Source organism: Papio anubis, chromosome 11, assembly GCF_008728515.1.
Source record: "Papio anubis isolate 15944 chromosome 11, Panubis1.0, whole genome shotgun sequence".
NCBI lineage: Eukaryota > Metazoa > Chordata > Mammalia > Primates > Cercopithecidae > Papio > Papio anubis.
Window position 1 is genome coordinate 76,379,296 of NC_044986.1, and position 16,250 is coordinate 76,395,545.

General features: G+C 44.4%; 1 protein-coding gene across 5 annotated transcripts; it reads left to right on the plus strand.

The window, feature by feature from the left end:
- Window positions 1–757: 757 nt before the first annotated feature.
- Window positions 758–15,910, plus strand: TMEM254 (transmembrane protein 254). Of its 5 annotated transcripts, XR_651620.3 has the most exons (5): window positions 1,490–1,880; window positions 3,826–3,932; window positions 4,032–4,135; window positions 4,336–4,395; window positions 14,138–15,910. XR_651620.3 is itself a non-coding variant. In XM_031652328.1 (4 exons), exons 1-4 carry the CDS (start codon window positions 901–903, stop codon window positions 13,398–13,400), a joined length of 258 nt encoding a protein of 85 aa, XP_031508188.1. In that variant the 5' UTR covers window positions 758–900; the 3' UTR covers window positions 13,401–13,743. The 5 variants fall into 5 exon arrangements, 4 of the variants coding, with proteins under 4 accessions (XP_031508188.1, XP_009212770.1, XP_031508187.1 ...); XM_031652328.1 differs by lacking the exons at window positions 1,490–1,880; window positions 3,826–3,932; window positions 14,138–15,910 and adding exons at window positions 758–990; window positions 13,397–13,743; XM_009214506.4 differs by lacking the exons at window positions 1,490–1,880; window positions 3,826–3,932 and adding an exon at window positions 790–990.
- Window positions 15,911–16,250: the final 340 nt, after the last annotated feature.

Here is a 16,250-nt window from a genome sequence, read left to right on the forward strand (position 1 = left end):
ACAAAAAGCCAAGACAGAGCCAGGACTTAAATCTAGGCAGCCTGTTTCACAGTCCCTGCTCATAACCATGGTGCTGTATAGTTCCAAACATCTTAACTAATGAGGACAGCATTGTTTCTCAACGTGCACAGCACAGAAAACCTCAAAACTTAGACTCTCAGTAAAACACTATCTATTCTTTTTTTTTTTTTTTTTTTTTGAGACAGGGTCTTGCTCTGTTGCTCAGGCTGGAGTGCAGTGACGTGATCTCGGCCCACTGCAACCTTCACCTCCCAGGTTCAAGAGGAGGTGCAGCCTCTGGAGTGGCTGGGACTATTGGTGCACGGCACCGCTACCACCTAATTTTTTGTGTTTTTAGTAGAGACGGGATTTCACCATGTTGGCCACGCCGGTCTCAAACTCCTGACCTAAAGTGATCCACCAGCCTCGGCCTCCCAAAGTGCTGGAATTTATTCCAACATATCATTCATTCATTCATTGCTGGAATTTATTCCAACACCTCATTCATTCATTCATTCGAGACAGAATCTCGCTGTGGTGCCCAGGCTGGTCTCAAACTCCGGGGCTCAAGCGATCCTTCCGCCTCAGCCTCCCAACGTGCTGAGATTACAGGGACATATCACCGCGCCGGCCCCAATATCTTTATCTCAAACCCAGAAAAGTGACAGAGGAGAGTCTCCCCTACAAGATGATGACCAGCCCTCCAGACCTGAGCCCAGGTGGGATTCCAAGGCCCCCGTACTGGGGCCAGACAGAGAGACTCGCTCTCAAGAGAGTTCCGAAACCGCACCACCTTCTCCCTGCGGGGATGGCGGGAGGAGCGCGGGCCCGCCCCGGCCCTGCCTCCTCTCTCGCGCTGGACGGAGTCCAGACGCGCGCTCCCGGGGAGGTGTCGCAGCCATGGCGCCGGCAGCCGGCGCGGCGGCCTACTTTCAGCGAGGAAGTCTGTTCTGGTTCACAGTCATCACCCTCAGCTTTGGCTACTACACAGTAAGGGCAGCCGCTGGAGGGCTACGGTCTGGCGAGGGAGCAAGCGCTCGGTTCACCCCAGGACCTAGGCCCACAGGCGAGGAGCCGGGGGAAGTCGTGCAAGCACAATCCCTACTCCCGCGCGCTCGGAACGCCAGACTCCGGAATGAGACGCAGGCATATCGGTCCGCCAGGGTCTTGGGCCGGCGCCCAGCGCCCTGAGAAACCGGCTAGTCAGGCTTTTCTTATATGGGGGCGGGGACGGCTGGAGAGTTCCCGGTTAACTCTGTGTCTGGGTTTTTCAAGAGGATGGCGAAGTCGGAGGCTAGCAATGCCGCTACCGCCTATTTCCGTCCAGCCAGACCCTTGCCCTCTCTGATCACAGTCCTGGGGCTGGGGTACTTCGCGGTGAGGCGTAGGGCGGGGCGGGCGTCTGTTTTGGCCCACCGGGCCCTCGTAGGGCGAGGGGCGCTGTGGGAACGAGGCCTGTGCGCACGCGCCTCTGACGGTTGTCTAGGTTACTCATGTAAGCGGAAGTTTGGTGGGCTGTTAGGATGGTTTCTGCTTTGCGGTGTTCCTGTCTTTGGGGCCTCACCTCTGCACGGTTACTAACGGGTTTTCCGAGCTTAAGCCTCTCACGAAGCGGGAAGTCAAGTTGACCGACTGCCATAGGCCTGCCAAGTCAGAATAGGGCTTCCGAAGCAGAATGTTTGAGCCAATAGGAATTGTTTGGAAAACGAGGATAAACCTAAAAGATGGGTAGGATTTAAGTGTTAAGGGGGTATAAAGAGGATATCACTGTTGTGACATAGGTGTGGAAGCAAGAAGAAAGCTGTACCTAGAAAAAGAGCGACATTTGTTTGGCTGAGAAATAATCTGTTTAAAGGATAACGAGAAAGATGCGTGGAAAAGTAGGTTGGGGGCTAAGGTGGTAATTTTGTCTTTTTGTTTGAGACGGAGGCTGGGTCTGTCACCCAGGCTGAAGTGCAGTGGCGCGATCTCGGCTCGCTGCAACCTCTGCCTCCCAGGTTTAAGTGATTCTCATGCCTCAACCTGTAGCTGGGATTACACCACGCCCGGCTAATTTTTTGTATTTTTAATGGAGACGGGGTTTCACCACGTTGGTCAGGCTAGTCTCGAACTTCTAACCTCAAGTGATAAGGCGGTAAAATTTTGAAGGAAGGCGAAGCTATTTGGATATACCAGTAGATCCTGGAGATTGGGAATGGGAGATTATGTCCACGGTGTTGCTTGTTGGTGTCAAATCTGACCGACTCTGTCCTGATTTCATCATGTGTACAATGGAGGCGTTGAATTGAAAGTTTTCAAAGGTGCATTTCTATTCTACGATTTTGTGTCTGTGACTAGTTAGAATATAGTTGGAGGAAAGCTTTGGGGACTTCAAATTGGGATCTTGTGGAGCTGACAGATGCTCCCCTTCCCCTTGGTTTGGGAGGATGCAGTGATATTTGTGCATTATTTAAATTTCAGATGTGAAACAACATCGTGAAAGAGATAGTACTGCTCTTTACAAAGATTTGAATGGGACAATACATTTTGAAACTGTTGGCAGTCATTCTCAGAAAAGTCTAAGCTGGCAGAAGTTACAATATAGAGGCTGAGAAAAAGTTAAGATTACGAAAAATTTATGTAATTAAGCAGTTGCTATTAATAAATAAGTGAGATAAACCTTATCTCACTTATTTTCCATCTCAGTGCAGTGGATCATTCTCAGTTTTAGAGGTACAAAAAGGGAAAGCCAAGAAAGGAATTCTAAATTAAACAGAGGTTTGGCTGGAGCCAGTTTCTGCAGTAAAGACATTAGCCAAAGCACATAAACTCAAACTTTGCTAATATCTTTTATAAAATAATGGTTTTGGTGGAATGTATTAATAGGAGTCAGCCAGGCATGGTGGTTCTGTAATCCCAGCACTTCGGGAGGCCAAGGTGGGCAGATTGCATGAGCCCAGGAGTCCAGGAGTTCGAGACCAACCTGGGCAACATGGCAAAACCTCATCTCTACAAAAAAAAAAAATTAGCCGTGGGCGGTGGTTCACGCCTGTAATCCCAGCACTTTGGGAAGCTGAGGAGGGCAGATACCTGACGTCGGGAGTTGGAGACCAGCCTGGCCAACATGGTGAAACTCCGTCTGTACTAAAAATACAAAAATTAGCCAGGCGTGGTGGCATGCACCTGTAGTCCCAGCTACTCTGGAGGCTGAAGCAGGAGAATCACATGAACCCGGGAGGCAGAGGTTGCAGAGAGCCAAGATCGTGCCACTGCACTCCAGCCTGAGCGACAGAGTGAAACTCCGTCTAAAAAATAAATAAATAAATAAAAATTAGTCAGTCGTGGTAGCCCATGCCTGTATTCCCAGCTACTTGGGGGAGCTGAGTTGGGAGGATCACTTGAGCCCGGTAAGTTGAGGCTGCAGTGAGCCGTGATCGTGCCACTACACTCCAGCCTGGTTGACAAAGCGAGATCCCTTCTCTACAAAGAAAACAAAAGAAGAAAAGGAAGAATAAAAGACTAGGAGTCATCCACCATGAGCACTGAGTCTGATAACCACATACTTGCCTCAGTATAAATCTCCCAGTAGAGTTGCTTTTAGAAAATAGAAGTCATCCTGGCACAGTGGGTCATGCCTGTAAGGTGGGAGAATTGCTTGAGCCCTGGAGTTGGAGACCATCCTGAGCAACACAGTGAGACCCCATCTCTATATACAATTTTTAAAAGTAGCTAGGTATGGTGGCACCCATGTGTAGTCCCAACTACTTGGGAGGCTGAGGTGGGAGGATGGATTGAGCCCAGATGGTGGAGGCTGCAGTGAGTCATGATCATGCCACTGCACTCCAGCCCCAGCAGCGGCATGAGACCCTGTCAAAAAGAAAAGAAAAGAGAAGAAAAAGAAAGAAAATAGAAGTCAAGAATGGAGGCCCAAATGACTGTTGAGAGTTTCTTTGGTCTGTAGTTACTTTTGTATCGTTTCACAGCCTTTCTCAAAAAAACAAACAGGTTTTAAGTGGCCTAATAGGTATTCTGTGTCTCTGGTTCTCTTTCAGTGGGTTGTCTTCTGGCCTCAGAGTATCCCTTATCAGAGCCTTGGGCCCCTGGGCCCCTTCACTCAGTACTTGGTGGACCACCATCACACCCTCCTGCGCAATGGGTAAGGAGAGCTGCACAAATGGATTGTTGACACTGGAGCTCTGGTCTCACGGGAGACCTGGTAGGCCTGCAGCTGCCTTTTGGTATCTAAGAGTAGTGTTAGTTCACATTAAGGTACTTTTCTTTTTGAGATTGCTGTGTTAGATTTCATCAGCAGATAACTATCACCTTAAAAAATATTCACTTTTTTTTTGGTTTCAGTTATTGGCTTGCCTGGCTGATTCATGTGGGAGAGTCCTTGTATGCCTTAGTATTGTGCAAGTAAGTCTTTGAAGTATCTGCTTCTTGCCTTTCTCTTAGTAGCTAATATAAATTGAGAGTAGCCACATTTAAATAATTCACACACTTGTAGGCTGAGAACATTCTCAGGGTGGAGCAGAATCCCCACGCCCGATACTGAGCCTGGTGCAGAGGGAGTACCCAGTAAATGTTTGATGAATGCATTCATTTTATATTGGTTAACCAATTACTTAGTTATCTAATTCAGATGACTTTTGTTATTTTATTTTATTTGATACGGAGTCTCGCTGTGTCTCCCAGACTGGAGTGCAGTGGCGTGATCTCGGCTCACTGCAAGCTCCGCCTCCCGGGTTCACGCCATTCTCCTGCCTCAGCCTCCCGAGTAGCCGGGACTACAGGCGCCCGCCACCACGCCCGGCTAATTTTTTGTATTTTTGGTAGAGACAGGGTTTCACCGTGTTAGCCAGGATGGTCTCGATCTCCTGACCTCGTGATCCACCCACCTCGGCCTCCCAAAGTGCTGGGATTACAGGCGTGAGCCACCACGCCCGGCCAACTTTTGTTATTTTTTAACAAATTTTCTGGGTAGCCCCAACTAGACCAAAAGACTAGGAGCCTGGCTTCCAGTTTATAGAAGAGCTAAGTGACTGACCTAGGCCGATGACTCACAGTCCTCGTTTTACAATTGAGCCACCTGAGGAGCTTTTTCAAAATACACACATCTGGTTTCCAGACCCAGAGATTCTGATTGGGTAAGTCTTGCCTCAGAGATAGGAATGTGTTCTTTTTAAAAGCTCCACAGATAATTCTAGGATGCAGTGCTAGTTAAAAGCCCCCAAACCAGACCCCACTCGGCAGATGCTAGTGTAGCTTAATACTGTATGAGAATACTAGAAAAAATTATCTTTATATTTGTACTAAAGTATATACAGAAAGTATGGTACAATGAAAAAACACGATTATAGAAATGCCAAATTGCTTTCCAATTAATTTCTGGTCAAGATATTAATTGAATTAATTTCTGGTCAAGATATACTATCTCCTCTATTATTTTTCTATTCTAAAAGTGGAAAATAAGATACTCTATTACGGGCCGGGCGCGGTGGCTCACGCCTGTAATCCCAGCACTTTGGGAGGCCGAGGCGGGCGGATCACGAGGTCAGGAGATCGAGACCATCCTGGCTAACACGGTGAAACCCCGTCTCTACTAAAAATGCAAAAAATTAGCCGGGCGAGGCGGCGGGCGCCTGTAGTCCCAGCTACTCGGGAGGCTGAGGCAGGAGAATGGCGTGAACCCGGGAGGCGGAGCTTGCAGTGAGCCGAGATCGCGCCACTGCACTCCAGCCTGGGCGACTAAGCGAGACTCTGTCTCAAAAAAAACAAAAAAAAAAAAAAAAAAATAAGATACTCTATTACTATTACTATGTTTCAGTCATAAAAAAATCAATATTGATTGGGCACTACTATGTCAGAGACTGCTAAGTATGTTAAATAGAATTATCTTACTCTGTTTTCTTGTTTATTAAACAAAGAGGCTAGACTTTTTTTTTTTTTTTTGAGACAGAATCTTGCTTTGTCACCCAGGCTGGAGTGCAGGGGCACAATCTTGGCTCACTGCAATCTCTGAGTCCTGGGTTCAAGCGATTCTCCTGCCTCAGCTTCCCCAGTAGCTAGGATTACAGAAGCCCACCACCATGCCCGGCTAATTTTTGTATTTTTAGTAGAGACAGCGTTTCACCATGTTGGCCATGCTAGTCCTGAACTCTGACCTCTCAGGTAATCCGCGTGCCTCGGCCTCCCAAAGTGCTGGGCTTATAGGCATGAGCCATTGTGCCCAGCCACAAGCTAGACTTTCTATGAAGAGGGGCAGAAAGTAACTTTATTATTTCTTTCTCACCCCTCTCCAAGTAAATTCGTTTTGTAGATTGTTCCCCACCTTCCACTGTATCTTTGGATGGAATTTCAAGCAGATCATAGGATTTCCAGTCACCATCTGATACTATCCATTCTAGCTCAGTCTATTTGTTAAAACTATAAACTTTTTTCTAATTCAAAATGTCTGTTCTCATCCAACTGGGGCTCAGGAGCCTGCAATGGGGAGAAGGGTGCAGTTGATACCTTCTCTTGCACTTCACCTTCTCCTCTATTCACTAATAATCGCTGTTTGTAGTCGCTTGGGATAGTGGGAATAGTTAGGGAGAAGGAGGCTCAGCCTTAAATAGCTGCTGCTGGCTGGGCGCAGTGGCTCACACCTATAATCCCAGCACTTTAGGAGACCGAGGCGGGCAGATCATTTGAGGCCAGGAGTTTGAAACCATCCTGGCCAACATGACAAAACCCCATCTCTACTAAAAATACAAAAAATATTTTAAAAGCCAGGCATGGTGGTGTGTGCCTGCAGTCCCAGCTCCTCAAGAGGCTGAGGCACGAGAATCGCTTGAAGCCGGGAGGCAGAGGCTGCAGTGAGCCAAGATCGTGCCACTGCACTCCAGCCTGGGTGACAGAGCAAGACCCTGTCTCAAAAAAAATAAAAATTAAAAAAATAACAGCTGCCGCCTTGTGATCAGGCAGCTGGGTGCTGTGTGTATTGCATATCCAGTATTGGCTCTTTCTCTCTAGAGGGGATGTGGTAGATTTTTGAGACACTGTTCCTCACCTGGATCTCCCTTCTGCAGTTTCCTTGATGATTCGTTTAGATACCTCCTCCAGAGTGCCACTTGCAGTTTCACCCTCAGAGTGTGTTTGCTGGGAAGAATTACCCTTTTTTTGAGATCACTTCCATCTTTCAGGTGGGCCTGTGGTACAGGGTCCCTTTTAAAACTACTCGTGTCCAGTGCCTTCTTTAGGATCTGTATGGCTCACAGTAAACAACTGCCATATCCCTCCAGTGGGATAATCTGCAAGTGCATGCAGTTCTTAGTGTGGCAGTGCTTCCTTCTCTCCCAGCAAGCAGGCCAAACAGTGTTTACTCTTTGGAATCAGAGATTAAACCCTTCCCCAAATTCCAGAGGACTCATGTCAAGCTCTACAAATGATTCTGTTGAAGCCGTTCTCTGGGCTTGACTTGTGGGAAATGCCACAGTCCACTAGGACCTCTTTCCAATGGCCTCTGCAGCGTCCCAGTGGAATCTGAGATTGGAAGTGTCCGGTCCAGCCCCTCAACTTGGAATGTAGGAGTGCCTGACACCTATTTTGTTGTTAGCATTTGGAGTATCTGATGAAAACCAAAATACTCAAATTTTTATTTTTATTTGTTTATTTATTTTTTTCTTTTTTGAGACAGAGTCTCACTCTGTCGCCAGGCTGGAGTGCGGTAGCGCGATCTCGACTCACTGCAACCTCCACCTCCCAAGTTCAAGCGATTCTCCTGCCTCAGCCTCCCGACTAGCTGAGATTACAGGTGCCTGCCACCAAGCCTAACTAATTTTTGTATTTTTAGTAGAGACGGGGTTTTGCCATGTTGGCCAGGATGGTCTTGATCTCTTGACCTTGTGATCTGCCCACCTCCGCCTCCCAAAGTGCTAGGATTACAGATGTGAGCCACCGTGCCTGGCCCTCAAATTTAATACACAATTTTTTTGAAGGGCAGAGGGAGAACAGGCATAGAGCTTAGGTCACTATTATTATGTTCTTGAAATCATTTCTTTGTAGTCTAACATGTTAGAATGTATCATTAGTCACTAGAAATCAGAATAAATACTCCTTTTGAACTATGAGATGATGACTGGGCGTGGTGACTCCCACCTGTAATCTCAGCACTCTGGGAGGCTGAGGCAGGTGGATCACCTGAGGTCAGGAGTTTGAGACCAGCCTGGCCAACATGATTGAAACCCCGTCTCTACTAAAAAAACAAACAAACAAAAAAATTAGCTGGGCGTGGTGGCACATGCCTGTTATCCCAGCTACTCAGGAGGCTGAGGCAGGAGAATCGCTTGAACCTGGGAGGCAGAGGTTGCAGTGAGCCGAGATCACACCACTGCACTTTAGTCTGGGCGACAAAGTGAGACTCTGTCTCAAAACAAAAAAAAGAAAAAGAAAGTGCCATTTTTGGTGGAGGGGTGGGGGGCAAAAACCCTTTGCTATTTTGGTAGATTAAAAAGGGTATCTAGCCATTTTAACTTGTATTTATTTGATTACAAAGTGAGGTTCAACTCTTCTTTGAAAGGTGCTTGTAGTTCTTGTTACATAATAATATTTTAACAAGAAAAATAGAACCGTTTTTCCTTAGGGATAAATAAATTAGTATCTCTTTGAGGCCAACATTCATGTTCATTGTTACCGTTTTACAGTCTGTAGTTTTCCATTCAGAATATATAACTTATTCTCTTAGTTCAGAAATTAGGTTCTTGCTGCTTGCATACCTCTGTTGGCTCTGCAGCCCTTAGAGAGGTTTTTCAGGTTTTGCAAAAATTTATATGTACAGTGGATTTTATTACAATGAAGAAACAGAAGTTCTTGACAAGTGGAAGTACTCTGTGACAGGGCAGCCTCAAAAGTGGAAGTACTCTGTGACAGGGCAGCCTCAAGTGACCAAAACAGATAAATTGTGAAATTTTTCAAGTATCAGAGGTAACATTTTTTCCTAAGGCAGGAAAAATGTACTCACAAAGATATTTTTACATGTGCCTGGGTCTTGGTGGAATCGTTAAGGGACATGTGAATTAAATTAAGAAAACTCTTAAAAGGCTTTTGTCTTTTAAATAGGCAAAATGAGCTAAGAATACAGATAAAGGTGTGTGAATGAGAACAAGTTATGAAGACCCCAGGAAAACCCTTCTCCGGGTTACCTAGCCACCAACTGTGACCCCTCTGAAGGAGGGGGAAACAAGCACTACTGTTCAGTGAGCCTGCTCTTCCAAGATGGCAACTCATCTTTATTTTTCTTTCCTAAGTATCTTACACATTTACAGGATCATATAAATTTACATTCCACAACAAAATATTTTTGTTGTTTTGCCTATTTCAAAACAAACATGTTTGTTTTTAAAAGTTAATAATGTTGTGCTAAAAACTCAGCTAATAAAATTGAAAGTTGGCCAGGTGCGGTGGCTCACGCCTGTAATCCCAGCGCTTTGGAAGGCCGAGGCAGGTGGATCATGAGGTAAGGAGTTTGAGACCAGCCTGGCCAATGTGGTGAAACCCTATCTCTACTAAAATACAAAAATTAGCCAGGCGTGGTGGTGGGAGCCTGTAGTCTCAGCTACTCGGGAGGCTGAGGCAGAAGAATCACTTGAACCTGGGAGGCGGAGGTTGCAGTGAGCCGAGATTGCGCCACTGCACTCCAGCCTGGTCGACAGAGTGAGACTCCATCTCAAAAAAAAAAAACAAAAAAAATGAAAGTTGCTGGGCGTGGTAGCTGACGCCTGTAATCCAATTATATATATACATATAGTTATCATCTCTTTTATAATTGGTTTCCATGGTCATCTGTGCCTATTTTAAATTTTATTTTATTTTTTTAGAGATGGGTCTTACTGTGTTGCCCAGGCTGACCTTGAGCACCTGTGCTCAAGTGATCCTCGTGCCTCAGCCTCCCAAGTAGCTGGGACTATAGGTGTGCCACTGCACTGGGCTAACATATCCCTATTTGTCTATGTCTATACATATAAACCTACCCATCCATTAATAATAGTGCATAGCATTCTATTATACAGATGTACCTTAACGTATTTTAAAAATCCCCCTTCTGATGGGCTTTTAAGTCTCTACTTTTTTACTATTATAAGCAATACAGCAATGAACATGAATTGCATGCATTTGTCCCACTTTGGTATTTGTTCTCTTAGAAAAAATTCCAAGATCTGGAATTTGAAGATTAAAGAATGAATACTTTTGGCTGGGCGTGGTGACTCATGCCTGTAATTCCAGCACTTTGGGAGGCTGAGGCTGGTGAATCACCTGAGATTAGGAGTGTGAGACCAGCCTGGCCATCATGGTGAAACCCTGTCTCCACTAAAAATGCAAAAAAAAAAAAAATTAGCAGGGCATGGTAGCAGGTGTAATCCCAGCTATTCAGGAGGCTAAGGCAAGAGAATCACTTGAATCTGGGAGGCAGAGGTTGCAGTGAGCCGAGAACACATGACTGCACTCTGGCCTGGGCGACAGAGCAAGACTCTGCCTAAAAATAAAACAAATGAATGAATACTTTATTTTTTTTTATTTTTTTATTTTTTTTTGAGACGGAGTCTCGCTCTGTCACCCAGGCTGGAATGCAGTGGCCGGATCTCAGCTCACTGCAAGCTCCGCCTCCCGGGTTTACGCCATTCTCCTGCCTCAGCCTCCCGAGTAGCTGGGACTACAGGCGCCCGCCACCTCGCCCGGCTAGTTTTTTGTATTTTTTTTTTTTTTTTTGAGACGGAGTTTCCCTCTGTCGCCCAGGCTGGAGTGCAGTGGCCAGATCTCAGCTCACTACAAGCTCCGCCTCCCGGGTTCACGCCATTCTCCTGCCTCAGCCTCCCAAGTAGCTGGGACTACAGGCGCCCGCCACCTTGTCCGGCTAGTTTTTTGTATTTTTTAGTAGAGACGGGGTTTCACCGTGTTAGCCAGGATGGTCTCGATCTCCTGACCTCGTGATCCGCCCGTCTCGGCCTCCCAAAGTGCTGGGATTACAGGCTTGAGCCACCGCGCCCGGCCTGAATACTTTAAATTATGATATGTACTGCCATATTGCCTTCAAAACTATGGGACTAATTTATGCTTCTAACATAAGTAAATGATAGTGCCCATTTCCCCACAATCTCACCAATACTCTTCAAATGGGCTGGCTTTTCTTACCTGTTTATAGGCACTCCTTGTTTTTTCTGATCTTGAGTACTTTGTCCTTTAGGTATCTTGCAAATATCCTTTCTCACGGTCTTTTTGTTCTGTTGGGTCTTTTGATAAACAGAAGTTTATCAATGTAGTGAATTTTATTATTTATATTAAAGTTATATTCGTTTACAGCATCTTCTAACAGTTTTAGAATTTTTTTCTTTCACATTAAAATTTTCAGTCTACCTAGAGCTTATTTTTTGTAAGAGAGAGGTTTCCAACTTTACCTTTTCCATCTGGATGCCCAATTATCCCAGAGCTATTTATTGAGACATTCAGTCTTCACTGATGTGCCCTACTTTACTTATATGTATAGATCTGTTCCTGAACACTATTCTGTTCCATTGGCCTGTTTGTCCTTGGGCTAACACAAGACTGTCTTAATAGCAGCAGCTTTACAATCATTGCTATCTGATAAATCTTGTCCTCTTATCTTGTGCAATAGAATTGCCTTTTCCTACACCTTTCCATATTCTATGCATTGTCTTGTGCTACAAAAACAAAAAGTAAAGATGTTGAGATTTTCATTGGATTGACCATGTGAACGAATTTGGAGAACATTGGCATATTTCCATTATTTTTTTTTTCTTTTTTTTTCTTTAAGGTCAGGAAAGCATCAAATATTTCTATGATTGAGTCTTCTAAATGATGAAATGGTCTGTTTCCATTTATTTAGATCTCCTTTAATATATATATAATTTTAAGAGGTTTTGCACATTGTTTGTTACATTAATTTCCAGCTACTTCTACTTTGAGATGTTATTATAAGTGCCTTTAAAAAAAAAAAAAAGATGGGGTCTCCCAGAGGCTGAGGCAGGAGAATGGCGTGAACCCGGGAGGCCCCAGAGCTTGCAGAGAGCCAAGATCGTGCCACTGCACTCCAGCCTGGGCGACAGAGCGAGACTCCGTCTCAAAACAAAACAAAACAAAAGATGGGGTCTCACTGTGTTGCCTAGGCTGATGTCAAACTCCTGGGCTCAAGCGATCCGCCTGTGCCGGTCTCCCAAAGTGCTGGAATTATAGGCCGGAGCCACCACACCTGGTCAACTTTTGTTGTTGTTGTTTTTGTTTTTTGAGATGGAGTCTAGCTCTGTCGCCCAGGCTGGAGTTCAGTGGCATGATCTTGGCTCACTTTTTTTCATTTTCTAACTGTTTGGTGGTAGTTTTTATGAATACAGTCAATTTTTTATATTGACCTTATACCCAGCAACCTTGCTAAATAAATTTATTAATTCTAATAGTTTATAGATTATTTTCAGTTTTTCAGGTGTAAAACTGTCCAGAAATACAGTTTTCTTTCTTTCAATTGTGAATGCCTTTTATTTATGTTTCTTCCCTTATTCTACTGGCTAGAACTTCCACCAGTGCTGACTAGAAGTGTGCCCTATTCTTGACCTCAAAGGAGAACTTTCAACATTTTGCATCGTGTTTATTCTAGAGTTTTGTAGATCTCCTCTATCAAAATTAGGAAGTTCCACTGTATTTCTAACTTTGCTGAGAACTTTTATTAAAAATGGATGTTGGATGTGGACAGAGGTGGCCCACACCTGTAATCCCAGCACTTTGGGAGGCTGAGGCGGGAGAATCGGTTGAAGCCAAGAGTTCAAGACCAGCCTGGGCAACAAAACAAGACACTGTCTCTACAAAAACAAACAAACAAACAAAGAAACTAGCCAGGCATGGTGGTGCATGCCTGTGACGATCCCAGCTACTTGGGAGGCTGAGGTGGGAGGATAAGTTTAGCCAGGAGTTTGAAGCTGCGGTGAGCTATAATTGTACACTCCACTATAGGGGACAGAGTGAGACCCCCATCTCTGTGGGGGGGGAGGGGGGGCGGTGGAAAAGGAACGGATGTTGAAATTTGTGAAATGCCACTTCTGTATTTATTAAGATATTCGTATGATCTTTCCCTTTTAATCTGTTACTATAGAAAATTATATCATTTTTACATATATTGTTTTTAAAGTTTGTTTTAAATAAAAGTCATCCAAATGAGACTTATTTATATACAGATGAGACTGTAGCAAGCCATTCACTTCCATTGGGTCTTCTTTTTTTTACACTTCGTTTTAGGCAGTTGAATTTGAATGACGATATAAGCAGGTGTTTATCATGAGTGTGGACGAGGCTCCTTCCTGAGCACTTTGTATGTATTATCCTATAAATTATCTCAACACTCAGTGAGATAGCTACTGCCGTTCCTGTTTTTCAGATGAGAAAACTGATTTTGAGAGATACTGAGTGATTTGCCCAGGTCACAGCTGGTGGGTAGCCACGCTAGGATTTAAATCTGGTCTATCTTCAAAACATTTGATCTGAAGCCATACCAGTGCTTTTTACTCCATCCACTCATCAGAATCACGTGAGAAACAGTCTTATAATACTGTGCCCTAGACAGTAGCCAGACTAGTTCTCAGGGAATAGTGTACCGTCCAAAATACATTTATTAGAAAACAAGAAAGAAGAAAAATAAACAATCCAAGATAAGAAGCCAGAGAAAAGCAGCAAAATAAATCCAGTGAAAGTAGTGGAAGGTATAATTTTTTAAAAAACTATATAGAAAAGGCCGCGCGCGGTGGCTCAAGCCTGTAATCCCAGCACTTTGGGAGGCCGAGACGGGCGGATCACGAGGTCAGGAGATCGAGACCAGCCTGACTAACATGGTGAAACCCCGTCTCTACTAAAAAAATACAAAAAACTAGCCGGGCGAGGTGGTGGGCGCCTGTAGTCCCAGCTACTCGGGAGGCTGAGGCAGGAGAATGGCGTAGACCCGGGAAGCGGAGCTTGCAGTGAGCTGAGATCCGGCCACTGCACTCCAGCCTGGGAGACGGAGCAAGACTCCGCCTCAAAAAAAACAAAAACAACAACAAAAAAAAACTATATAGAAGACAATAACTCCCATGAAACTGTAAGATTAACATCTGGTGTTTAAATTTTGTTTTTTCTTTTTTAGGCATAAAGGCATCACAAGTGGTCAGGCTCAGCTACTCTGGTTCCTACAGACTTTCTTCTTTGGGATAGCGTCTCTCACCATCTTGATTGCTTACAAACAGAAGCGCCAAAAGTAAACTTGAAGATGTCTGAAAGTTTGTTCTACACTTTTACATTCATTCTCACCTTTTTTTTTTTTTTTTTTTGTGGGCTAGGGGAGGTGCAGTAGTTTCTCAGTGATCTTTCTACTTTCTAGAAACTGTCTGTCCTTTGGAGCTATTTAAGACCCCCTCATTAGTCATTTTTTTCTCCTATATGCTCTTGTTGAGCTTGAATAGACCAGTTGTAACTTAAGAAACAGAGAAAGATTTTAGCTTTTCAGTCCTATTTGGCAGAGGACTTCAGCTACCTTCCTAAGGTCTTTAGCTGTGTTGGCGCCCTTGTGTGCTCTGAGCTAAGTCACATACTAAATTGACTTTTTGATTTGTATACCCTTGTTCCCGCCTTCTGATGAAAACACCTTACCCTCACAACCACCATCTTTCCTCTCCTTTCCCAAAGCTCTTTCCGCCTTGCTGCACTAAGATAAAGTGATACTTCCACTATATGTCAATTCCACACACATTTATTAGATACCTGTGAGGTAGGATCCTATCCTCTCAAACTTCCATTTCTCACGCTACAGAGAAAGATAAGGAAGATGAGCAAGTGCCTGGAATGGGGCAGGCTGAGCGGTCACACAGGCATAGAGGCACGCTGAGAACCTGGAGGGGAGACTGCAGAGTGCCTTCCCTGATGCTGCAGCCAGAAGTGATCCTTCCCTCCACCTGGCCCCTGGGACACTGTGCTTCGTAGTGTGCAGGGTCTGATGGCACTGCTAGATTGCTCCTTCAGCTCAGGGCCACGGCTTAAACAGCTTCACCTTTCCCCTCAGCACCTGTCCCACTACCTTGCACACAGGTGCTCTAACCATGTTTATTGAACAAAGGAGGGAAACTGATTTCACTTTCACCTGTTCATTATCATTCCAATTTTTATGTGAAAATAGCACAACCCATTTGGGGTACCCTCATCCCAAAAGAAAAGTCCAAGTCTACCTTTGACTCATACCACCTTTTTTGTGGGTTCCTTGGTGAGAAACCTGTATCTTTTTCATACCTTTCTATTATCAATCACTTCTCCAAAAGTGTCTCTTTCCAGCTCTGATTTATTCAAAAATACACAAGCATTCCTGTTTAGAGATTCTAGCCTATGGGTTATCTGGCTAGTTACTACCTCTCCTGTTCACTTAGTTATACTTTATTACTGCTCACAGGTTGGGGAGGCAGAATGACTCTGTCACCACTAGGAGCCGTTAGGGCTTCTTCCCTGGAGGACTGCCTGCGTGCTCTCTGGGGACTAGCCCTCATTTCCCTTCTGTGGTACAATGGGGCAAGTTATTTGTATTAAACAAACATTTATGAGAAACAACCTCCTCCCCAAAATGGAACCCCCAAGTAAAGCACAAGCCTGAAAGATTATGAACTATGAATTGTCTCTAATGGAGATAAATTTTTGCAGATATATCTCAGTCTTTCCCTGTGTTTTTCTGGTGATTAAGAAGTTGCTTTTCGGTAAGGAAAAGGATTTTTGACCATAGAGTTAGGCATCATGGAAATTCAAACCAGATTTCTTAATACCTGATCTTCCTCAAAGAGAAATAATAACAGTAATAGTGGTGCTGGGAACAATACGGCAGATTATTGAATGACATGGATTAACTTGAATAAAATGCTGTGAATTATCTCCAGCTGAATGCTTTTCTTGTATTTGTCAGTTTTGACATATTTGATTCTTCTTCTGAAATACACTGTACTAGGGAACTGTTTATACACTTCAGATATGTTTGTTTTTCACTGATAAAGAAATGCAAAACACAGTGGTGGTTGGGTATATACGTATTATATTTTAGAACTGTCCATGCCCCACTTACCTCCTCCACATACAAGGAATCACTAGGGTAGACATGAGTGTCTCCTTTTCATTGTAGGATTGTCTCCTTTTTGTTTCTGTTTTTATTCAACATTTGATTAAGTCTATGCACTAAGTAAGGAGTGTTCTGGCATTTTTTTAAATGCACGAAGTCCAGTATGCGT